Genomic DNA, 27,068 nt, shown 5'->3' on the forward strand with positions numbered 1-27,068 from the left:
TTTTTATAATCAAAGTCAGCTCAAATAAAATCTATGCTATGATCAAAAGAAGGCAAGTAGAGGCTATAGCCTTCAAATTCCCCTTCATCAATCATGGCTTACAAGTTCTAATCAAGCTGGGTATGCCTGTCACTCTTTTAAATGAAGAGTCTCCCCGAATTGTCAGTATTTTAGTAGCTTTGTTAAGGCAAAGTGATCATCAGAATGAGAAAGGACCAAGGAGGTATGGTGTGATATTTTCTTGGAAAGGAAAATTTCAGATAAAAGTATACAAACTCAACAGCTCGGGTCAGACATGTTCCTAATCATCATGAAAATCAAATGATTATACCTAGCACCATGCAAAAATGAGGCGTCCATTTGCTGTCCCTTTGCTCGCACCATATACATGATGATAAAATTGACGCGTATAGCACATGTAATATAGTAAAGGGACAAAACCACAATTCATTCAGTGACTTATAGCCAATGACTGATGTAGGTCATTGACCTTTGAGAGATCATGTTATTCGAATCGATCGTAAAATTATCACACCTGCAATCATCATAAAACAATTGTAACTGGACAAAAGCATTGCCATGATTATTATCACCTTGTAGGCCTACGTGGTTGTCAGTAATGCTGCACGCAAATGACGGGTCGTGTAACTCTATAGAGCTGATCTATAGAAAATATCTGCAATAATGGTAAATGGAATCTACCCACACAGGATATAGCACGTCATGCAATCGTTGTATATCACGAACATGATCTAGCACTTCGATTTCTCTACACGAGCAGGAAGTAATCCCCTCTCCCCCCATCTCTTTCTCTCCATTTATCATGATATATATATATATATATATATATATATATATATATATATATATATATATATATATATATATAAATGATTATATTATATTCTTCCTTTGATTTATTTCTCACGGTTAATATGTTTCTAATGAGAGGTGGGAATCATTTAACATTGTGTTTGTGTACCGGTAGAAAAAGAGTACGTGAGAAATGAAAGATAATAGGGAAGTGTGAAGGTCACGTGGTTGTGTGATTGTGTATGTGTGTGTGTGTGGGGGGGGGGGTGTCTGTCTTTCTGTCTGTCTGTTTGTCTGTGAATTTGTGTTGCGTGTGAGACTGGTGAAAAGTCAGATACATTTTCTGGCTACTTCTGATGTAGTCGTGTCAATGCTGAGGAAGTAGATCACCGGTAGCAATATTACTGTCAACAGGATGGCGAGCGGATGTACTATGTGTCAATTAAAGGTAGGGAATCCCATTTGCATGCCTTAAGTGAAGAGTTGTATAAATACAGTGGTATGTTGAAGAGAGTATCATTTTAGAAACTCCATAAAGTATTGAAAGTGGAAGGTAACAATAGTACATTTTTATTGACCGTTAGATTTTGAATTGAATTTTTTCGGGGCTCACCGTAAATTCCAGTACATTACTAGGCTACCTTTGCAGACCCATGCACTGCATGTGTGTCCATCATGTATATTTTGTGAAGAAAGTTCATCAAAACTTACAAACGTTTTATATACATTCTTGCCACACACTCTATATGCCATTACATCAGCTCTTTTACTTTTAGATTTGTGTTTATAGATAAAAAAATACAGAAGACTGCAACAAAAAGGCTTAAGTGTGGCTGACACACAGAACTACTGAGTAGTTGAGTTTTGTGCGTTATTCAAATTGTAGATGACTGTTGACTTCCAAATTTCTCAGCAGTGGCCTAAATAAATCCCCTGAGGTTCATATTCAATGTTTTGCTGCATTTTGGGAGGTCTGTAAAAGGTATCCCCTACCTTTAAGGTGAAAATATTCGAGATCTAAGATTTGAACGCAATGTCAATCAAGCGATTTACAGTCTAATTGCCTAAAACTGTCTAAAAAAAAACCCTACAACGAACAAGATTTTAATATGGAAGAGTAAAACGAATTACCTGGAGAGGCTATACCCCATGCACTGGTCAATAGGATCATCGTCATACTTATTACAGTTATCAACATCATTAATAGCTTTAATATGTTTAATGTCATCATTACCTTATTATCAGTTGTACAACTACATCTACTATTACAATTATTTCTACGATCTCGAACAAAGAGGAGATTACAACATACCACTTTCCCGGTGTTCTGAATTTTTTCCACAACCAGATTTCAAGTAAATGATGTTGAAATACCCTTCACACTGCGTGCGTCTAATGATCAGTGGGAATATCTATCCTGCGCGATAATCATTGTTGCTCGTTAATTTGCACAGAGGTCTCTCCCTGGTATCTGTCTCTCTTGAAGGTACAAGGGATATTTCTCCCTCGTCACTTCCTCTTGTCATCGCGTGGTCAGATTTGTGGTGGCGGTGACATCGACTGCTATCGCAGCACTCCTCCGAACTAATATCAGCAGCACTGTGTGTGACTGTCGCACTTCCTTTTCCTACCTTGTTTGTTTCCTACATCAACACGTGCCGGGGAGAAGAAAGTCAGCAAAGTCAACCATCATCATACTGTCTTCGTCATAGTAGAGCTTAATCATAGCATATGTCATGTTCATGTTACTATTAGTGCAGTAGAATTCAAAACCGTTTCTCAGGCAGTCGTGCCTGAACGTGCTGAGAAGGGCGGGGGGAGGAGGGGGTGGATGGTGAGAGAATGGGCGGGGCGGAAAGGGCCTATCTGTGTATACCATCTACAGCAATAATGGTGTCCCTCTGAAATCGCAACATACAGGCAAGAGAAATCTCGTCTGCATCGAACATGTATCACCGTATATCAACTGAAACTGATGCCTCCTCAATAGCACTAAGCAGACGATGGCTTACAATGAGACGCGATGGATCTTACGGAGACGAATTTGATTGAAATCAACAAATACCAAACAGGAAAACCACATTTGTCAAAACCGGGGAAAGGTACGTCGTATGGCTGCTGTACCGTCACGTCGTTCCGAGATCCAAATCCAATGCGACTTTAAAAAATGTCCTTCCGAAGAAGCGGAGCGTGTATAAACGTGACCAGTGTAAAGAAAGTGACTAATAAAAGGACAACCAACCCAAAAAGACAAACCGGCGTAAGTTTCGCGCTCCAATTAATACGTGTTCAAGGTTAAGGGGATTACTGCTGTCATAATACGAGACGTTTTGATCGTACAAAACAACAGCAAAATTTGTGCAGTCCTGTAATAGTTTGGCTATTTCCTTGGAGCGTTATTCATCATCCGAATGCTACACACCATGTATTGTAGGACTTGGTAAATGGGCAAACGAAATTAGGTAGGGAAAAAATGATTCATCGAAGACAAAATAGCCAGTGCGGTTGTACTTTGGACTGCCATTATGACAGGAGGATGTAATTAAAAAAATCCAGAATGTTCAAGAAACTCATTAAAGTAATTAAACTGAGAAACTACCCGTGCTTTAATAGCTAACAAACATATGTACGTTCATCTGTTTTGCTGCGAGCGAGTATAGATTCGGAAATGTCTTACTTTCGTATACCGGTACTCTCACACACATACGCATGCACACACGGCTGTATACAATATTTGTGTCTATATGTACAAAATAGTCTCTGTTTCTAGACTTTTACAACCACTTTTGATGAAGAACATGCATCTAAAAACTTTGTGAGTTCCCTGACTAAAAGAATATTGTGCTCAGCGGTAGGAAGAGCCCGTTTACTTACACGTGGTGACAAAAACACTGACAAGTCACACAGTTTAGCTGGTGTCAGGCGCTGTCTAAGTTGCTTCCTTCAGTCCTGATCGCTGCCCTACTTTTGCCAAGTCAGTCACTCAAGTTATGAGCACCAAACATCCATGAAACGGAGCCAAGGAGCGACAAGCAAACACTGAAGACTGAGCGGCGCGTCATATAGTGGAGAAAAAAAGTGGTCCGTTTGAAACCTTTTATGTTCCAATGTTGGGACATGCATGTAGAGCAGCCCGCGCGCCGGAGACAAAATGATCGGCGGTGGGTTTCCCTACCCTCTATCCTCTCAACAGCATTGAACAGACAATAGGGGGAAGGAGATTTGTTGTTTAGCAAGGTTGACTCGTTGAGTTGGGATCCAAGGGGAGAAAGAGAGGGAAAGAGAGAGAAAAAAAGAACCAAACATATCTGACAAAAAACAGGATAACCGCAAAAGGATATTCCAGATAAAACGACAGCCCTGTGCGAGGTAGACGCATAATATGTAACACCGACAGGCAGCGATAAACTTGGCAGGAGATATACATACAGTTTTCTCTACCACAACCATCTCTCTACCCCCCCCCCCCCAAGCAACACGTTTCTGCTCTCCCCTCCATACCCCACCCCCATCTCTGTCTCTCCAATGTCATGTGTATGCACTATACGTTATGCACAAACACAAACATGATTATGATTATACAAGATGTATATATAATAAGGGCATATGCATATACAATAATCAACAGGTATATTCATACAATCTGATATGCATTTATTTAAATTGATGATCGATTACCGACAGATAACAGTCTGATAGTCTATCTTTGTCTTTCCTTATCATTACTTTTTCTCTATCTCTATCTCTCTTTAATTTTTTCTCTCTCTATCTGTCTATCTATCTACTATATCTATATGTCTTTCTATCAGGGCGAAATTTCACCATCAATGACACAAATTTATTCCGACTCAACAATTAAGACCATGATCCCGCCCCTCCCTCCCTTCGACACCCCGCCCCCATCTCACTCCCTTGATTTCTCAAACCTTGTGTTGCCATGGCAACCAGGCAAATTTTACACACATGGATTCCTTCTAGAGCTTTCATGAAGATTCTAGACTTGGGGAGGATTTCCGCTCGTCTTGTTCCCTTTCTCAATACACTTACGTTTTATCATTCTTAGTCGCCGTAGTGCAATTCATGTTTATCGAAAACGGACTTACAAATAAATTACTTTACGTAGATTTCAGCAGAAAGCGCAATGTATTGGCATATACTGTATATGTATATATACTGTATATATATATATATATATATAATAGTTCATTGTATATAAAGATATAGTACATATATTACACCAAGAAATAGTACATTGTAGATAAAGATATACATATCTAGATATAAACATGTAATATGATACACATATATGTGCGTGTGTGTATACACATGCAAAAGTGTGAGTGTATGCACATACACACAGTATGAAAGGTAAGAAACCGAAACAATGACTCTTTCTGCGCATATTCAATCATAATATCCATTGCTAAGAAACAAAGACATATACACAGAGAAACCTTCAAATACATGACACTTGGCAAAATGAAAGCAAACCAAAACTACCGGTTGACAACGCTATGAACTCGAGTGTCCTTTTCCGAAATGAGACCTGCAATTTTTGTTTTGTAAGTGTTTTTTAATGCTCTTATATGTGAGTAATGCGAAACTAATGATCAGAATAGCAGAGGGTTTTACAATTTGCACGTTCTCGAGAAATGACTGTCATGTATTGGTCGCAACCATATCTCGTTTACAAATCTCCTATTGATTACCACATTTACTTATTAGGGTGTATCATCTTCCTACTAAATCTAACATGGTGGGATCTTAAAAGGAATACACCGCATTGGAAGAGTGCAGAAATGTGATTTCACAGAAGTGGAACGATATAAAACAAAAATATTATAATCATAACTATGATTATAATAAATATAATAATAATAATAATAATAATAATAATAATAATAATAATAATAATAATAATATGTTATTATTATTACTAATATCATTGTTATTATTATCATCATCATTATTATTAATGTTATTGTTACCATATTATTATTATTATTATCATTATTATTATTGTTATTGTTGCCATTCTATTATTATCATTATCATTATTGTTACTATTATTATTATTATTATCATTATTATCGCTATCATTATTATTATTATTATTATTATAATTATTATCATTATTAATACTACTACTACTCGCAGTCACTCGACTCTTTAAGGGTAATGATATTTCCCCTACCTTCTGAAGGAGGTATTAAAGTCGAGTGCTCTTCCATTATCCTATAAGATGAAACTATAATTCTCCATTTTGAGTAGAGTTCTATTCCTGTATCATCATGCACTGTTATACCTTTCTTATCAAAAGCAAAACTAATAATTTCTGCATTCATCAATACTACATATGCGCGGGGGCAAATTCTTTATGCTATGCTTTCTGTGATCTCAAATGCTGCGATGCTAAAAGTTGAAGTGGACATCCAAAGCCGGGGTAATTAGGGTGACGGAACTTAAAAGTTTAAAGTTCGCATTCAACAACGAAGTTATACCCGAAGGGGCTTATTACGACTCTATAATCATTTTATGTACCATATCATTACATAATATGTACATTAGTATAACACACAAACACACACGCATAAACATATATATATATGAAACATAAAATATGCATAATAAATATATATGTATGAATATGTATATAAATAGATACATATTATATATATATATATATATATATCATATTCTCTGCAAATAAAAGGCCCTTCATCAAATTCTCTTCCAGACTAAATGCAACTCCTTAACAGACATCGCGATCGCGTTGGTATTCGCCAGCAGAGGTAATTTCCAGCAAAACTTTGTGATGATACGCAAAATGAACACATCTGCCTGTGAATATTGAGCAATATCATAGTTTACGGGTCATGGTTGGTTTGTTGGTCGACTTGTTCTGCTCAGATATCCGTATAGATCAACTGGGTTTGGGATGCATGGCTCTGAGAAAGGGCATGCAGCATTTCCCTGTTTTCGTCTGGCTAGACCCAGCGCCACAGTGCACATAATATAATAGACAGCGTTCTACTTCTCTCCCTCCCCCTTCTGTTACTTAAAAACAAAGTAGATCTACTTGCTCTTCAAGTAGATTGACTCATTTACAGTCATACCGTTTGTGCGTGTATGACTAACTTGCGTTTTGTCATCCCACGGTTACAGATAAACAAATACCCATCGAACTCCTAAAATATAGGCGTTAAGGAAACTAAACAGGTACATATCAGTCACTTGCAGAATAGGAATATATATCATTTTATTTCCCGACTATGAAATATGAAAGAGTACAGAATAACCCTTTTGTGCATTCCATTCTGCATAAAGCACCTAAAATGGCATAAAAACTCTCCATCCTGCCGGAGAAGCGCATTCCTTAAGAAAACAAAACATATTTTTGCATATACACAAGTCAGCAGATGAATTGATAGATAGATAACTTTAGATATAGATGTAATTTCAGATATTGATTATCTTTTTCATTGTATGAATGTATTTTGCTCGTCTACACGCTCAAATATATTTTACGATTTTTTTTTTGCGTTTGATTGAATGAACTATATACCAAATACTAAATCAGTACCTTTCAAAACTAATGCTATTCTATGTATAGCCAATCAAAACTGCCGTATACATATAAACTTTGCAATTTTGAATTTGAATTTCTTGATACCCCATCAATGTCGGCGCAGTACGACTTTCGATTTATTTTCCCTACAGATTTTCAAGCTGAGGAAAAACCACTATAAAGATAGTATGTCAAACCCTATATATTTTCGTTTTTTTCTTCCATCAGATTGTTAAATACAAGTAGTTTTAGATTAGATTACCGCACTTATAGACCAAATCAACGATTTTCTTGAGCGACATGAATGTTTTCGAAACCGAAATGCAGTCGCTCTCGTTATCACTAGCTCCACACGCTCATTTCCTTGTTGGCATTTGTGACCAGCGAGCGAAACAAGTCCCAGGCACGTGCGTTTGTGATAATACAGGGGATTTCAATTGTCGGCACAAATGGCAATATACTATAATGGGTCTTTGCGCAACCAATTTTCCCTATTCTCCTGATAATATGTCGTCTTGACTTTCTGGTGGCATCTTCTTCTTTATTTTAAAACCAAAGTTCATGAATCTTTCAAAATGCTGCACGAATCTTGTCAAATGGAGATTTTAACGATGGGCCAGGTGGGAGACCCGAGGTGCTCTTAGAAGCGGTCACTGTGGTTTAAACAACTGTTGCGAGACAAACTTGTAAGTAAATCTTAAGGTCCCCAGTCATATATTCTGTCACTTCATGCATTCGCTAAGCTGTCAGTTGTTGCTGTTGTTGTTTCTTTGTTTGTTTGTTTTTCTGGCAATGACGTCATTTCTCAGCCACCAGTTGTTCCTGGTCTTTTCACTGACATATCTCTTCTTCTGTGTTCCTAGATCTGGTTGATATAGCCCAAGGAAGTGTGGGGCCAACAGAGGTAAAGCTCATTATCTAATCGATATGCATCCAGGCCTGCGCTTTATACATTTAAGATAATCATCAAAGACTATCGCTCTCTCATCTCTTCCATTGCTTTAAGGTCGTGATGGGCCTATCATACATAATGTACGGACTTCATGTCATATGAAATATAGTTGTTGTTCATTTTCCATCCGTGAAGATGGCTGGATAGCCCATATTCAGCTACACTAAGCTGGTCTTCCATGGGGTCCAGTTGGTCCATAGTTCAAATAATCAAATGTAACCAAAATGTTTCAAAAGAGGAACGAAAGCTAGATGTGTTCTTTTGTCAATTTTGTCTGTATCGAACTGTCATATAATGTCACAATATTCTGAACAGAAAAATGATTCTCAGAGTCGAACACCCTGGTAGATAAAAATAAATTAAAGAAAAAAAAAGAAACAAAAAAGAAACTAAAAATCAGCCGACAAAATAAAGTGGCGCCCTTCTCGATCCGGCAAGAGAAATGAAGATGTCACTGAACAGACAATGATTCAAATGAACGCCTTAGCATTATAAAGACATCAAATAAAAGCAGAAATATCAGTAGCTGTTTTCGTCAAGTTGAGATACACTTCACGGTTTCTCTCGGGGTGAGGTTAATTAAGTGGTAGACGTCATCATACAATCATTTCGAATCACAATGATCGCAACTACATGTGTACACCAACCATGCCAGCGAGGCAACAACCAACAACCAGCTTTTCTTATACACACTTTATGGTTGCTGCGATGGTCACTCAAATCTTCAGAGCTTGTTGATATAATCCTAAACGTCCTTGAAGAAATGCTGAGTGACGCGCAGTTAATCCGCCAGATTTCCTAGTTTCGATGAAATTTAATGATAATGTATAACTATTGACCACCAGGATTATCATGTCCGGATCAAATTCCCATCAAGACGGACGCAAAGGCGTCTATCTTTTATACTGGCTTCTTTTGTTTGCAGTACCAGGGGTGAATTTTTCGCTGTGCCATTACGAACGAGGCATCATAATGAAATGATAATTCCTGTCTTTCCTGTCAAAAAATGTGCAAAAGCATACACGCACACAGAGAACAACACGAAAAAAAAAAAGCAGACACAAAAACCAAAACCAGAATTTTCTAGGAAGACGGTAGAAGAAAAAGGTAGGCTAATCCGTTTTTAGAGATGTTTTGGATTTTAACGGATACAAAATATATTCAAAGGATGCATGAACAGTTCTATTAATAGCGTAAGTGGCTCTATGGTCTTGGCAAAAATTAAACGCTCTCCGTACTAGTTTGTATTTGTCTGTCATTGTGGTCTTGTTTCTATAATGCGGAAGCTCATATTTTCAAAGCTAATTATACAGTTATCAAAACTCTACTTGAACACAACGTATAGATTACAGTCTCAACTACACCTGTGGGGTGTGCAGTATGTAAGTACAGGGAAGGGGGTGGAGTGCATCCCCCCCCCCCCCCACACACACACACACACAGTTGAACTCTGCGTTAATCATAGCAGACAAATTGATCGAAACGAGATTTACAGTACTGGTGAAGTTTAGCCCAAACGTCCAGTTGTCAAGTCGTCGAATTTAATAGAAACTTGACAGACAACTATATTATTGACAATATTTTTCTGCTAAAACTTACCTCACACAGGGCCAGATATCATCCGTAAGAAGAGTCCGTTATTGGATGTTGGAAGTGTTTTTGATATACGAAAACCTCCTCACACGAAGTGACTAATGTGATGCAAAAAAAGTGTCTGCGACGAAGTGACAATTGACTGCAGTCAGCCAACCAAAGTCTTGTCATAACAGTGACACATAGACGTTATCAAACAACGACATCATAACTGCTGCGTATCTTCTTCTTTTTTCCCTTCCTAATAAATCAAAATTCAGACGAGGAGATCATAAGGACACGTTTCGCAGTGCTTACAATGATATCGCGGTGAAATCCGTGAGACGGCATGGGGAGTGTAAAGCAACCTTCACTGGGATTAAGCGGCGGATTTTCAGCGATCGTGATCCGAGGCGGACCTGTCAATGAAAAAACAACAACAAAAAAAAACACGGATCTTGCAGCTTCAAGGTTTTCCATACACGCGTCTATAGAGTTGTTCTGCGAAGAATTCACTTGTCCATGCAAACGTTGGAGATGGAGCGATATTGTCTGCTTCAAGAGGACTGTCACAAGTCGTGACGGATTTGTGACTGTCACTATAGCTGAGACCGATATGAAACTTTGGCTTGTATACTCATACTGCTAATATCAAGATATTCCCCTTTTACTCACAAATTATTTTGCCATTTTGGTCTCCAGTGTTGCTGAACTCGAAAAAAAAAGAAGAACTTTTTCTTATAAGTTTAAGGACTGTTTTATATTACCAGGCTTTCTCAACCAAAAGGACCAGAGTATGCGTCATGCTGTGGCAAAAGGTAGCAAGTGGTTAAAGGTCCAACTCCAAGTTTCGAATATTGTCAAATTGGACTAACCACAATTCATTCGAGGCCAGAACTAGCTCCAAACACAAATACCCAAACCCCATTGCAGGTCTGACATGCCTGAGAGATACGTGAGCGACGATTAAATAACATAAGGTCTACTCGTTCTTATGTTAGAGGAAATTTCTAGGAAATATCGCTTTCCTTTTAACAGATCGGGACAACTATCCTATAGAATGTATTGGTTACGTGAAAGAAACATTAATTACAAATGTTTGAATTCTGTTTGAATCAAATAAAAGCAACCGAAACATTGTAAATTCTAGAATAATCACGATAACCTTAGCAATAGAAAAAGACACACAAACAAACGTGTTTCACACAAAAAAACCCTCAAGAAATTCTGTCAAGATTGTCAAATTCCATCGTGCATAATAATTATCATGATATCACTATTTTAGTCAAAATGTGTCAAAAACACCAGATTGTTTTTGAGTTATCTTCATTCCGAGTCCTCGCGAGGGGGGGGGGGGGGGGGCAACCAATTAGGTGGCATCCGTAGTCATGGCAAACAAGACCGAGATGACATTCACAATCATGACGAGGATGCGGTCAATGACGGGGTAAGAGGATCGAGAGGTGAAGTTTATAGCGCCGAAATATTGGATCTTTGATGGTATACGCATCACTTCGTGAAATTTGCCATCAAGAAAATAACAGATAAGTGAGGGGGTGAGAAGATGATGTGAAGGAAGGGAATAAGAAGAAAATATAGATATAGAAGAATAAAAGAAGAAGTGGAAGAAGCAGTAGAAGAAGACAATGTTAAAAGACAAAGAGATCAAGAAGAAAGAAGAAGAAAAAAGAGGAAAGAAGGAGAAGAAGAAGATGGAGAGACCAGGGTGAGAAAGAGAATGAGATCCAGATGATGTTCCAGCATATTTCCGAAATGAGACTTTAATCCCAAATCATGTTTTCTTCTGGCTATTTTGTTCTTATTCTTATCTGAGCACAGACGGTGTCTAGAGGATTTCCCAGACAGTATAAGAGCATGAGCATGAAGCTTTGATGAGAAATGTCGAACTTGGTCTGTTTTTGATACCGATATGAATATTGTATGTAGGGTTTTGATATTTCTTGAATTTCGCGAGTCAGATTGGAAGTTCGATTCCACTTTACACTACATCTAAACTGACTTTGATAATTGTAGAAGCAAACAAACACAATGGCAGAAGTATCATCAAATCTGAGGGGATATGATGAAGAAAGTTATTTTGACGTTTCACGTGTTTTTCCACAGAGGAAATATTGGTCGCAAACCACAAAGAATACGTATGAAACTGTTATATTAATGAGGCGATGATGTCATCCCCTCACACATCTACCTCTGGCCTTCAAGCTATTAGAATCGTCCCTAAATGTTTCATTTTCTTTTTGCTTTTTGTAAACGAACTCATTAGAAAAGCGTTGTGTGTTTCTTACTGCATTATGCTGAATCATAATTAGTGAGTAATGAAGACTTTAATACCAAGTTGAAAGCATTGAAGTCTCTAGATTTTCAACTGAAAGTAATTGCTGTGATCTTCATGGTTTGTGTTTTCATATTGGAGAGTTATGAGTGACGACATCATCACCTTTTAATATCTGATTCATTTCAACTTGGTTGTGACTAATTTCACTGCTCTGTGAAAATATGTGAAACTCTGCAATATTATACGACTCTCTTATTTCATGTCAAACTTTGATGGACCTCTAAGACACCTGCTTGTTTACTTTTTGCTCTGTTTGTTACGGTGTTTGTTAATATCAATGTAAGCATGATGCTGTATTTTACTTCGAATCCATGTGCTCCATACCACCCTCTTTCCTCATCAGGTGTTAGGGTCTACTTATTTGAGTTTTGACACTCGAAAAGTCGTCTGAATAATGATGGTGGGTGCCAAATTCTCCTTCGTGATTATCAAGAATACATATTTCTAATAACAGTTGAATGGAACCGGACACGAGTTCTGATATTCATCAGATCGATCGCCCTCACGACTGACCAGGGCTGAACTAAAACGGTCATATCAAGTCACGTTACCTTAATCCCGTAATCTATGCTGTTCCGCTATGTAACACGCCTTTAGCACATACACTTTTTGTCACACCTCACTCCGATTTGAAGGGAAAACGTAGTTCTCATATGCCTGAGGAACTGTCGAATTTTGCTCTAAAACGTACACATATTACGCTATAATAACATGATTTCAGTATGGTAACGACAAAAATGCGAAATAATTATTAGTAAAAGAGGTTTGCCGGAAGTACGTGCAATCTCATGTTGTGTTATGTATGTATATATATATATATATATATATATATATATATATATATATATATATATATATATAGATACAGATATATATATATAGATGTAGATATATATATACAATCGATTATCTACAATCAACAAATCGCTATGCACTCTAGTGAATGGCATGCAGCTTGTTGGAAAGTACGATTGCTAGGTCACGTAACGTTCTACCCTACCCACTACAGAACAGGGAGAGAGCCTGCAGGGATCACACCGACTTTTATCATTTGTTTTTCTTCTTATCTCAAAATACTCCAAAAACAACTAATCATTCAGAAGTTTTTTGGTAGAGCCTTTCGATATTGCAAGCAGATTCCAAATGGCGGAAGATGAATTTTGAGCCCTTCTGAGAAATACGTTTTGACTTTAATAGTTTCATACCGACAAGTACGTACAGAGAACGTCAAGACATGGTCTCCATGACGTCACGAGTCAATTCAAGTATAGAGGTACATGGTTACCAACCCGCGTAGGCGGAAACTCACATAAGCCCGTTTATTCCTCTGAAACCCAAATCATAAATCTATAGTCCTCCCTGGTACTTGAACATAGCAGAAGCACCCACAAAATACGTCATCAAAAACAAAACATAAACTATATATACTCATGCTGTGATTTCCCATTCACCACCGTATGATTACATACGGAGAGCATCAGTGTGGAGCGCTGGTAGCTCCATGGTTCAAAATGCGCATGTACATAAACCAGTCCCATTAATGTCACGAGTGCACCAGATCCAGTGTGTAAAACCAGACCGCACAAATAACATCATCTGTTTCCACAGAGACAAACCACGTGTCTGCAACGGTTACCATGGCTACGAGACTCCTTGAGGCCCGCTGCATTTTCGGTAACACGGAACTGGGGTTAACCCCAAGCAAGTGGCGAGTCAAACTCTCTCTTTCTCGCACCCCCTTCCCCTCCACGATTCCCACTCAATTTTCTTCTACTTTGTTTGTTTGCTTTTTCCATGGTATGATCCTTCTCCCAGTCGGTAACATTTCCCAGCAGAAGTGGAGAGATATTACTCTAATATTAGGAAAAATTCAACTCTACTCGTGGTAACATGGGATTTTGTATTATTGTCATTCGTAGTTTTAATGCTATGGATTTACCGCTGACAGCCACGATGAATGAAATATTTCTAGAAACAACATGCATTGCTCCTACGTGGGTTAACCAAGAGAGAGAAATACACTTTTTTTTTTCAGTGCAGTTGATCTAAGTCCTCAGAAGCGCTTACTTCGTCATGACAAGATTTGTGTTTATTGTTTATTTGTCTGACACTTGTCCGTATCTGTATGCGCGCTCATGAGTGTTGATATCTAAGCAATCTCTTTGATATGTATAGATATGTAAACTTATATTAATGGGGTAGTTGATGTGTCTGTTTCTATAAGGCTGAAGTCACCCATCTTAGGGGACTTTGAAGGCATTTACAACGGATTATGCATGTACATTGTTGTTCCATTGCTGGCTGTATTGAATTATGATAACTGGTGCATGTGGGTGGTGAGGACCACTGTGTCTTTAATGCCTGGGATATTCATCATTACAGTATCTTCCAATCATCGTTTCTCGTTGTCATTAAGTGCAATTTTCAATCATTTCCGCCTTACAATGATGCACATTCTATTTTCATTATTCATCTTTCATCTTCCCCTAGGTTCATCTCTTCGTGGCAGACTGGAATTTCATTAAAGTAAACTTCGTGGGACCAGTGACATCACTTCCTCAAAATATCGAAATTCAGCCGAATCAGGGTTTTGAGTTTTTAAAACTAGAATTTTAAACAATAAATATTTACTAGAACTTTGTCGACATAACAAAAAGTTGCTATATAATATTATTATCAGTGGGTTTTTGAAAGACGGAAATCCACAGTATTTCGGAAATCTTGGCAATGTAATTTTTCATGAAGAGTGTAAAAACAATGTATTAGTGCAAACTCACGAAAATTACGAGTTACACTGCAATTATTATACTGATGATGGAAAAGTCTTATTACCGACGTCGAGTATGCACGTTGTCATTCCATAGACAGTTTGCATTTTAATGAGCGTGTATCACAGTCTTTTCATATTTTGCGCACAACCTGGCATCTTAGTGTATTCATATTTTATGCATAACCTGAACTATACTGTCAAAGCATTGAGTAAGTTTGCCTAGCAAGAACTAGCAACAACTATAATGAGTGTCAACTGGATCTTACTCGGCCTTTAGCAAAGATTCATAAAAGCCTGTGGAAGTGAAAATTACTCAGCTCATCACACGACAGAAACATCCATCAATTTGGGGACATTACAAACTTCCTTATTTGTGTGGTTTTGAAGGAGTCAAGTGCATTGTGTCTCCCGATTCAATTGTTCATCTGCCACCGAAGGCCCTCACCCCCTCCCTCTGAATTGTGTTCTACAGTACAATGTACATGTATTCTCCTTCCCTCTCTCTGTTCCTTCCTCTTTTTCTATTTCACTGTCTCTCTCTCCCTCTCTCTCTTCCCTCCCTCTTTTTCTTCACCTTTTTCTTTCTCTTCTCTTCCTTTCCCTCTTTCTCTCCCACCCTCTCTCTCTCTTCCGGTCTCTTTCTCCATCCCTCTTAAAGGGATGGTATAGTATTGGTTGCGGTGAGGATTCAGTCTCACCTTTTGGAAGATACTTAGAAGTCACTTTATTATTAAATGATAAAAGAGCATACAATTCTAGAAGGAATTCAAAGTTCATTTCAATAACATCGGTTTCGAAATGGCCGAGATATCCAAAAACAAAGTAAAGTAAAACAAAGCGTTCCTAATAAAAGGTGGGTACGCCTTTTATTGGGGTTGCTTTGTTTTGGATATCTCAGCCAATTAAAATCAAATTTTCATCAAATAAACTTTTAATTCCTCGTATAATTATATGCTCTTTCATATTCCATTAAAGGTTTCTCATGTTCTCAAAAATAATCAACAAAAAACGTTGGCAACCTGTAACCCCTTCTCAACCGAAACTGTACCATCTCTTTAATATCTCTTCCTCCCTATCTGTCTCTCTGTTTCTCTTCCCCTTTCTTCATCCCTCTCCATCTCTCTCTTTCCTTTTCCTTTTCTTTCTTTCACTCCTTCTCTCACCTTTCTGTCCATCCTTCTTCCTCCCATCCCTCCATCCCCTCCCACTCCTTTAAAGGGATCATATAGTTTTGGTTGAGACCTAACTTGAAGTTTTTAGCATTTTTTTGCGGGGATAATGAGAAACCATCTTATGGAATATGAAAGAGCAAGTACCTCCAAGAGGGATTCAATGTTTATTTGATAAAAATTGGTTTTTAAATGGCTAAAATATAAAAAAACAAAGCAATTTTGATAAAAGGTGGGACCTACTTTTTATCAGGATTGCTTTGTTTTACTTTGTTTTTGGATGTCTCAGCCATCCCAAAACTGATTTTCATCTTACAAACTTTTAATTCCTCTTAGAATAGTATATGTACTGCATTATTTCATAAGTGGTTTCATGGTGTCTCACAAAAAGTTAAAAGCCCAATCCTCATCTCCACCAATACTATACCATCCCTTTAATAATAACTATAGTCACCACAATTTCTTAACAATCCAGGCATCATCACTTGGCCCAACAACGGATGCATTCAGTGGGGCGATAATCGTAACGCTTCGATTTATTGATCATAATCAGTTCAGTGGAGAAACTCTTGATCATAATTATTATCATACACTTCTATACATGCATGACATGGCGGAGCATGGCATGGCCTATTCGTACTGATTACAATTAACGAACTCCGTATTCTGGATCTTGCAACTAATTTCCAAGTGTCTCCTATGATACGTGTCACAACAATAGCCTTTTTTTCATACCAAAGAACTCTATGAGTTGGCTTCTATGATTTCATAATCCACCTGTCCATTCACGGGTCTGAAATTTGTAAAATACATCACAGATAATTATAGACTGTCTCCTTTTGAAAAGTCCCTACCAGAAGGCCCGTTTCACACACATTATATAACTCACTGGCCTAAAGCAGATTAGAATCCTGATTCCTGATAAAACACTGGTTCGTCTTTGGATCAATATGCATCTTGCAGTATATGAAAAAAGTGCAGTTTGGGATGTATGCACAACCATACAACCTGTCTATAAATACCTAACCAAATAATGCTTTGCATACCATGTTTGTCTGATTCTAAACTTACGTAATGATTTAGACAGAGACATATCATCCCAGAAAGTCCTGTGCATCGTCAAATCTCGCTGCTAAACTAAACCAAATACATTGAGTGCATATCTTTATCCCAAAAAAAATTACATTATGCTCTATACGGTCAAAATTGACAATTACACGAGCATTTTGTCAATGCCATGTGAACATACTTCCAGCAAAACCTGTGACTACATGTAACATGGCATTTGCGTCTGTGAACCATGCTGAATGAATGAGTTAAATAGATAAAGAGTAACTGTGAATAGCGTCCACAGAGATATTCCCTGCTTGGGATGCACACCCGACTACTTACAAATAAAATGTAACACACAGTAACTGAATGGCAAGCTTTAACAGATGACAAAACCAACAACAAATAATAATCGTGAGTATTCATATGTTAATGTATATTGCACTACGAAACGAACAATGAGTTATGTCTTTGTGATGTACACCAAGGTCTAGCCTACACCTCTGATCGTCATTTTGTGCATCAAACAAGACGGAGGAAGGTAACATAAACACACACACACACACAAAGAAAAAAACAAAAACATTATTCTTCTACCACTTTTGAAATACAGGAGATTACTCTGGTTCTGATGAAACAAAACTGTCAAAAAAAGCACCTTTTGTGTTTATACTCTGAGCTTTACATTAAAAATCGACCTTCTCTTTGAACATCCATAATGCCCTGATTATTGTGAGGGTATAATCACCATCTTCGGCACTCTTGTTCAAAGACACTTGTATAAAAGACAACAGAATCTAGTCTGCTCTTGTTCTGTACTTATTGCTACTCGACACGCTTCCATTCACCGCTTCATTCTTGCAATGAACAGAATATAGTACAAATTTAGCAAAGACAAAGAAAAATAGAAGAAATGATTGCACTAGTGTTACAATGCTTGCATGCAAGTTATCCTCAACCACAAACATGTATAAGATTAAAATAACAAAAATTTACTGATGCTACTGGGATATTAACACTAATGAAGGAAAAGGGTGGTTAGTCCATTTGTATTTGTCACTTTAAATTTCTAACTTCATGTAACATTTACCACTGCCTGTATCAGGAAGTGAAACAAGACTTGATGATTATTAATCATGATTATCAATTCTAAAACATAACATCATTTTCACCTTATTTCAAGCTTATTAGAAAGCATCCCTGCTTCTGTAAGGGAGTGAATCAGGAGTTGATAATCATCCATCGCAATGATTCAATTTAAAGATTCGATGTCATGACCTTGGGTGACGGCAACTGAAATCATTATTTACCAAGTTTGGGTTGCCCCATGTCTCATTCAAATCAAATAGAAATATGAGAAAGCCACATTCACATGGCTGCACAAGAGAGGAAAGCTATGTCTTTCACTCTGCAATGACAGTGATTTCATTTTCCGCACAAATTAATCTAGTCTTATCTCAAAGAGTGTGAAAAGTGCCAATGATTAATTCTTCTTGGCATGCTAGAGCAATTATTACTGATTTTGCTGCATTTCTTGCATTTTTTTAAAACATCTATCCAACTTGCATACTTCATATATCAAAACTGAAGTGCATAGAACAAATATCAAAATTCCAAGCAAGTACACTTCTGATAGGCCACTTTCTGGGAAAGGGGAGGGGAATTTCACAAAAATGGGACTTAAGAATGTCTTTCCAAAAACTGAAGTTGTCATCTTAAAATTTGGAAGTAACTTTTAGAGGCACCAACATTATTTTTTTGTGTGTGTGACAAAACCAATACGAGAATCTGGCCTGAATTGCAGCAACCAGTTTATATGTTTGTGTGCTAACCCTTCACCTTCCTGAACTCTCACGGGTCTCTTACAACACCTATAGTCTTAATTGAAAAGGGTTAATGGCAAATTGAAGTGGCAGTCCTGAGACAATAAAAGCAAACTCTAGAAAGGATAATATATATTTGGATGGACTTACAAGTTAGCATATATGTCTACAGCATGCAGCACCGAGTATATTCTGAACTGTTCATCGGGATTCCATAGCACATGTTATTCTTTAAATCAACAAAGTCCTTTAAACCTTTTCAAAGTTGTTGTTGAGGGGAAAATTCTGATGAGAAAGGCATCAGTTTGTGAGGCAGGGTAATGTAAAAAAAAAAAAATCACAATTTTAATTTCTTAAAGAAGCCTTGCAAATAATAAGTTACTACCTCAGAGATATTCATATATCTGTTTTCCAAGAATAGCTTAGTCTTTTGTTGTACTCAACATCTGCATGCATTAGTCTCCGAGATGAAAACTATGACTATGATCTTAACATAGATAGATCTCACTCGAAATAGATTATAAACAATCTAAACTCTATCAAATACATCATTCAAATATAAATTACAATTATGATTGAATCACACAAGTATTTACATACATGCATTGCTTAGGCTCTCTTTAAATCCCTCTACATTTCATAATTCAAAATTCACAAATATCCACTAATGCTGTCTGACAAATATAATATTTCTCTTCTCTTCAATGAAGAAAATCGAGTCATCCATGCAAATCTGTTGTTTTTGTGGTTTTCTTTTCTTACATATATCCTGCTTCATTCATAACTGTATCTAACAATCCAAGCATGTACTTCACGTCCGTACAATGAATTCTTCTCGATGAGTTGTAAACTATTTACAATTCATTCTTCCTGAACAACATCTAAAATTCTGCTGTAGTACTGTTTACTTAATAGTGTAAGATATATTTTCTGCATCTCATATAAATTTCTAGCTAGGATCATGTGAGCCTTTTCCTTTTACAATATGGCAGTAAAGAAAAATCCACATAATTTGAGTTTTATTTCTCAAAACTTGTAAAAATTCTTTGAACATTTGAAGTCTTGTTGCAGCCCATAAAAAGCCATCCCCCTGTTATCTAGGATACTCATTCAATCACAATTTTGTTTGTTATACCAAACACCATCAAACAGAGATAGAGAAAAACGAAGTCAAGACATCTTTATTTCTCAAAAATAAAATTTTTGAACTGTAATAGGTTTCAATTTATATAGATATGAATATCCAAATGCCCTTTAAATGTCATACATGTGCTTGCAAGTAAGACCAAAATGACATAAAGTATGTTCCTTCAAAAAATGAAACACATAATCTAACCCCCCGTTTTAAAAAACGACAAAACAAACAAACCCAACGTTATCAAGACTCGCTTTAATGATAAACATTGATTAATTGGTAGTGACAATCTAGAGGCGGAACCAAAGAGTAGGTGGGATTAGAAAACACAGAGAAGTAACTCTCTGCCTATACCCCCATGCCGTGTCACATCGTCAGAATATCTGATACATCAAAGACTTAGATCTAAGATCCTTAAGACGGATGCAGCTTGTTCAGGTGGCGGTAGAGGGATTGTACATAGGTAAAGACACACTTCCAGTCTGGGTTGTTCTTCATCATGATCATATCATCCGTATCCAGCAACGGCATGATGTCTGCCTCGGACCTTCAAATGGGGGAGGGGAAGGGTGGAGAAGGGAGGGTGAAAACTGAGTTAATCACTTTTCAAGTCAATTCAATCATAGTTTATTTCCAATCAACGAAAATCAAAAACATAGTACAAAGTATACATGTCATGAAATAATATTGTTCAAACTTTTGCAAAAGATTCATGTCATGTACGAGATACATTATATAACAATATATGTATATATATATATATATATATATATGTATATATATATATATATATATATATATATATATATATATATATATATATATATACAATAATTAGGAGGAACAATGCATACATACTTTGTGGGCGTGTGGAAAATAAATTCGATTATGGAAAATAGTGATCCACTAGAAAGCAAAGCTTGTGGGACGTGGATCACTAGATAAATAATGAGTAAATAATATATTATTCGAGGGTTTTTTATAACTATTGTATTTGATATAAATTATTTAAGTCATTTGAAAAGATATACATGTAGTTATTTTAAGATACGCAGGTCGAGAAAAAAATAAAATAAAAAATAAATAAAAAAAAATAAAAAGTAAAAAACTTTATATAAGAACAAATGATGTCATCAGTTTGTTTGTTTCTTTATTTGTCATATTTCTACTTTCTCAACGCAATGAAAAAAAAAATGGGGGCACTCAATTACTGGTTACTGCACTGCACTCCCGTTGTAACAATAAAGGTTACAATGAAACTCTCGATATGACGGAGTAAAAATTCAGGTCCTTATATCTTCATAAACTTTTTGTTCAGCTGTAATGAAATTTTGATGTACCAAAAGAATACTACTGGTCCCATGGACTTTACAGACTGTACATTCCAATGGAAGCTGGCATGAATGATGTTTCACAAATCATTTAAGGCAAGGAAATGACACCCAAATATATGTGAGGATTGAGAGAATGCAGCAATATGAGTAAAACACATCAGCAAAGATTGAGAAAAGTCTGAAAATCCTTTCAAAAGTTGCATTCTTAAAGTTTCAGCGCTGCCATTGCGGGATGAGAAAACTTCATTAGTTTGTGAGGTCACTGCAGGACAACAATATACAGAAAAACAAGAATTTTTTTTTTCAGTGTGAAGTACATATTCATTTACTCTGTAAGTGACATTATTATGATAAGAGAAATATATTGATATTATAATACATTTGTCATGTGCACTTTCCTTATGCTAAAAAAAAAATCCAAATTCTTAATTTTAAAAATTAACAATTTAAAAAAGTTATTTGACCATTCGACTTCAAACTATTAATTAACCCATTCAAGGGAACACTCTAAACTAAAAAGATTATTCCTCTCAACAATACATAGGTAATGCTACCCTCCTTCCCTCCTCAAAAAAAAAAGAAAAAAGAAAAAAAAGGGGGGGGGGGGGGGGGGGGGGGGGGGGGTCCAAGGGCCCCCATTACAAAATAACTAAATTTGTAAGAACAAGAAATCCAAAGAACCACTAAAGAAAAAAGAAAACACCTAAATACATATGAACTGAAAGTAGACAATACAAGAAATCTGCATACCATTCAATGAAAAAAAGAAATCTATCGTAAATATTGATTTTAAAAAAAATTAAATAATGATAATATGTAAAATATCATGGAAAATGCATCTTAACCATGTTCATTATAGAAATTATATTAATCTACACACATGTGCACAGAGCCAAACTTTCACAAAATCAGCCTCCCCATCTTCACCCCCTCCAGCCACAATGACTTTATAAACACCCCCAGGTTATGCGAGGGCAAAGCTAAATTCTCCTTAGATGGTACTCACTCTGCCGTGTTAAACGCCAGATCAAAGTTGCGTCTCCTCTGCTTTGGATCCAGGGTGTTGAAGTCGAAGGAATCCGGGTAGAAATGGTGGATCACGGCACAGAACGCGAGTCCATTAGCCCACGATGAGGAGAAGTTGGTCACATTTACTCCCTGAAAAAAAAAATCATTGTTAAAACAAAAAAGTCTTAAAAGTACAAATACAGGTGTAACTTTACATAAAGACACATCAAAGACACATTTGGCTGTAAATTTAGCATCCCCACACTAACCAACCTCCTCACCCAACAAAGCTGTTCTGAAATTCAGCTTGTAGCTCATACTTATCCATTACCTCTGGCTGAATCACAACTTGAAGAAACTATATGAGAAAGATTGTTTCTTTTTATTCATAAGTGCAACTCCTCTCTGCGTTCAATATCATTTGCTTTCATAAAATATTATATAAGGCAAAATCAAACAGAGAGGGTGGTAAATGTTTCATTAATATTCAACACGATATTAAAAAAAAATAGTTTGCGGACATCGAAAGTTCACATGTTTTCGTAAAATAGCGATGGTAATTACAGCCTCACATGGAAGATGGGTGAACTGATTGATGTTGTCACTGCAGCACTTAAGTGTCCAATGGATTTGCAGACAATTCCTCACTCGATATCTATTTGTGGACAGGGGCAGTACTTTTTAAATTAAAAACCAAAGGACAGTTTTGCATGCAAACCCATAAGAGAGTTGTGAAATTCCACCCTTTTGTTAGTATGATTCCATTTATTTATTTTGAGTCCCTTTGAACATAAGTGAAATTGCCCTTCGAGTAGTTCACTCAAATCAACCATTTATGATGGAGAGAACAGAAGTAACAAAAAGACTGGTGGTCAAAAGAGATATAGTATTCAATTTTACAGATCTGTCACTTTTGTTCAACTTTTAATTATCATTCCAAAATATTTCATCAATGGGGAGAGATCTCCTTCGAGAGAGAATCATCTTTTTCTTTTTTCTTGTACTGTGATTACAACCCTAAGCATCTCTTGAACGGAAGATTCTCCCACCCAGCAGACTGGAAACTGGTGATTGCTGTAACATGTAGTCAACAATGAGCACGTAGTGCATGTCACAAGTGTGAAGCAGTATGTCCTTGCAGCTGAGGTCCAGGGGTCACTACCTGGCCCTGGCCACTCTTGGGTTATAGATGCTCTATGGGGACTTATTTTGACATTCAACGTTTGGACATTTTGTCATGAATTTATTCATGACAAAACTAAAGCTGGATGGGGAAGAATTCTCTAAATTCCTTGTGGAGAAACACAGCTAGAGTGTGAGAAGTAAAAATTGGAATGAGAGAATGGGAGATTTGCAAAAATGCCCTTAACCCAGTGAGGATGGTTTGATTTTGCTACAATATGCATTTCCCGTACGTGCTTGCCCGAGTATACTTTGGACTCGTCGTCAAAGGGTTAAGACAGGAGACTTTCCTGCCGAAAGTGGGAGAGTTGGAATCTCTGTGTGTGTACTGATGGGTCGGGGACCACACCCTCCTCCCACACTCACCGGATACCCCCTCGTGACTTTCTGTGCCCACTCCAGCAGCTTTTGCTTGATGGTTTGGGCGTTGTTGACCCTCATGCCACCTCCACCTCCCGCTCCTCCACCACCACCACCACCACCGCCGCCTCCGCTGCCGCCAAACTTGTTCATCAGCGCCGCCTTCCGGTTCTTGGCCTCCTCCTCCTGCTTCTTCTTCCGCTCATACTCCTGCTTCTTCCTGCGAGATGGAGATGATGAGGGGATGATTCAAAATGATTGAAATTCGTGTCTCTCTCGCTCAAATTGGCAACATTTTGCAATTTTTTTTTTCTCATTTTGTGCAGATTCTAATGAATTTAACCAGTTTCGTCTAAACTTTCTCAAGGAGATGCTGACAAGCGATTAAAAGCAGATAGGAAAGCAAATATGTTTGCGAAAGAGAACTAACAGAAGTAAGCTCAGCAATAACAGCTTGTTGAGCTTAACTTCTATTAGTTCTCTTTCATAAACATATTTGCCTCCTTCTATCTCAAGAAATCTTGTCAGCATCTAGTCAGAACAAATTCAGAGCTGCCAATTTTTAAATGACAAGATGATAATTTTTGCAGCAAAAATTCCTCAAGGGGCTCAAAGGGTTAACCCATTGAGGATGAGCAGTTTTTCCTATAACATTCAATTCCCACCTGCCCAAGTACACGTAGCTACTCTACATCGTACACTTGGGACTAGTCTTCAATGGATTAAAGGTCCTGTTTTAGGGTCCTGTTCTTTGGGGACAGTGATTTAAAAAAATTTCAAGATATGACATTTATTGCACATGTGTAGGTCTCTTGTATCACAAAACATCCTATCCTATAAAATTTTTGCGATAAAGCCTAAAATATAAGGAGATATCTGTATTTTTCTCAATAAACCGTAACTGTTGACGGTTTAGTATGGAAACATTCTTATTATAACTATTGTTCACATTTTGTATATTTAACAATATTTAACATCGATTTTACAGATTCAAATTTTTTACAGTGGTTGTTTCTATCCCTAACTCACATTTTAGAACTATTTAAAAGCACTAATGCTGGGTTTTTGTTTCATCTGCAAATGGTAAATGATGAGTGTCGGGGGAGGACGTCCAGGACTCACCTCAACATCTGCTGCTCCTTGAATTTGATTTCATCTTGTTTCCTCTTCTCCTCCCTCTCCTTCTTCTTCTTCTCCATCTCCTCATCAAACTTGGTTTTGGCTGCAGATATTATGAGCAACAGAGAGTGGCAGAAAGCCATGTCAGCATTTTCCTTCACATATAAAAAGGCGAGGTGTGCATCTATCACATGTCAAGCAAATAAGCCAAAAAAAAAAAGGCCCAAAACTACATGTACTTGTGGCAAACTGCACACCATTCTAAACATGCAACTACAACATACCACTGTATTTGCACCTCCTGCAAACTTTTGAGTGGTTGCATTCACAGAACTCAAAATCTGTCTAGAAATAAGCCGTTATTTGCGAAGTACTGATGGCTTTTTACTAGATAATAGTGTCCCCTTATAAAGCACTGAAGTCCGTCAATAATGATGCTCTTGGCACTGTTACATAACCAACATGAACTATATGATAGATATGAAGAGATGGGTACAGGTGCACAGTACAAAGACTGTGCTGTCCTGAATCTACTGGGTACCACTCTTAATAACGTGATGTACTATGTCATTTGTGTCTGAATGTCAGCCATTACATTGCAACATTCAGTATCATATTTTCCATTACTATCAATTTCAATACATCTAAGTCTGCATGAATGTATCTAAACCATGGAGCTGTTTCAGCTTCCAATAGTTGGTCTGGAAAGTCTTGGTTTGATCAGGGTTTTCAAATTTTTTTCAAACTTTGAACTGCTTAGACTGCTAGGTTCAACAAAAGCCAGAAACATTTCATATGCCTTAATGTCCAATGCATTGAACACTATACAGCCATGGGCATTGTTGCTGATAATATCTTTTTTAAAATTTTTTTTGGCAGGTATTCCTCCAATCTTGCTCAGAAATTAAATGCCCATTGTCGAGAAATTTTCTGAAAACCAAACTCACAGAAAACAAACTCCTTTGCCCTTTGTTTCGGAGCCAACAACTCCAGATGTGAAACAAATACTGTGAATCAGAGTGACAACTTCTAAAGTCCTTTAAAAATCACACAAATTTCCTGATGAACTTCAGAGAGTTTGTGGTAAGTTTTCTAATATTGGTTATAGATGAAAGTATTTCAACAAGTATACCCTAACATTCAAACATATTGACTTAGAGTGAGACATAGAAACTTGACCTAATGACAAAAATGAGTCTCTCTTTCTTTGTCTATATTTACAGGATTATTACTCATATTGTTGAAGTTGGCAAATTAGGACGGAATTCTACAACTATATGAATAATATCTTGTACCTTACAATAGAAATCTATGAAATTTCTAATTAAGAAATTATTGATAAGAGAATTAAGACTCAACCATTCAAAACATGTGCAATCAGTATGCATTCTATCATTTCTTAGAGCAGTAGGTTTGTGCAGTGACAAATAACCCAAATTGACGATGTAATGATGACTTGAAACGTTAACACAATACCTTCTACAATGTGATGCATACGTGTACAACAAATGAGTATGGAATCTAGCTATAGAAATGTATCTATTTTATGATATGGACTGAGTCAAATACTGATGGATATTGATGGATACTTCAAGTGTGAGCATGAAATGTGTTCATTTAATTGGTCAATGGTGAAAATGAACCACATGGCTACAACGATGTATCTCTGAATGGTGTGCATGAGTACATGCTATTCACACATGATTTGTGTCACATCCTCCTTGCATATTGTTACAAAGCCTTTCAGTTATCAGTTAGAATTATCACCTCCAGGTTGATATCTCTGTTAATTGCCATGGTTCTCATGTAATTTGGCCTACTCCAAATAACATATTACAGATGTTGTATCTACATGAG

The 27,068-nt window shown here is 37.0% G+C and overlaps 2 protein-coding genes across 2 annotated transcripts in view; both read right to left on the reverse strand.

Moving 5' to 3' along the window:
* LOC139726267 (uncharacterized) overlaps positions 1 to 10,090 on the reverse strand; it is a 56,707-nt gene extending 46,617 nt beyond the window's left edge. Inside the window, exon 1 of the mRNA XM_071637335.1 lies at positions 9,933 to 10,090. The gene's annotated coding sequence lies outside the window, so the exon portion shown is untranslated. The remainder of the gene's footprint in view (positions 1 to 9,932) is intronic.
* A 9,064-nt stretch (positions 10,091 to 19,154) lies between these two features.
* Positions 19,155 to 27,068, reverse strand: part of LOC139726287 (uncharacterized) — a 53,275-nt gene continuing 45,361 nt past the window's right edge. The window contains exons 10-13 of the mRNA XM_071637355.1: positions 25,215 to 25,314; positions 24,099 to 24,312; positions 22,549 to 22,700; positions 19,155 to 20,755 (exon numbers count right to left, since the gene is read on the reverse strand). Coding sequence (XP_071493456.1) covers positions 20,623 to 20,755; positions 22,549 to 22,700; positions 24,099 to 24,312; positions 25,215 to 25,314 — 599 coding nt within the window. The 3' untranslated portion in view covers positions 19,155 to 20,622. The remainder of the gene's footprint in view (positions 20,756 to 22,548; positions 22,701 to 24,098; positions 24,313 to 25,214; positions 25,315 to 27,068) is intronic.

Source organism: Diadema antillarum, unplaced genomic scaffold (genome assembly GCF_040938485.1).
Source record: "Diadema antillarum isolate AM-2024a unplaced genomic scaffold, OU_Dant_1.0 seq00000082_RagTag, whole genome shotgun sequence".
NCBI lineage: Eukaryota > Metazoa > Echinodermata > Echinoidea > Diadematoida > Diadematidae > Diadema > Diadema antillarum.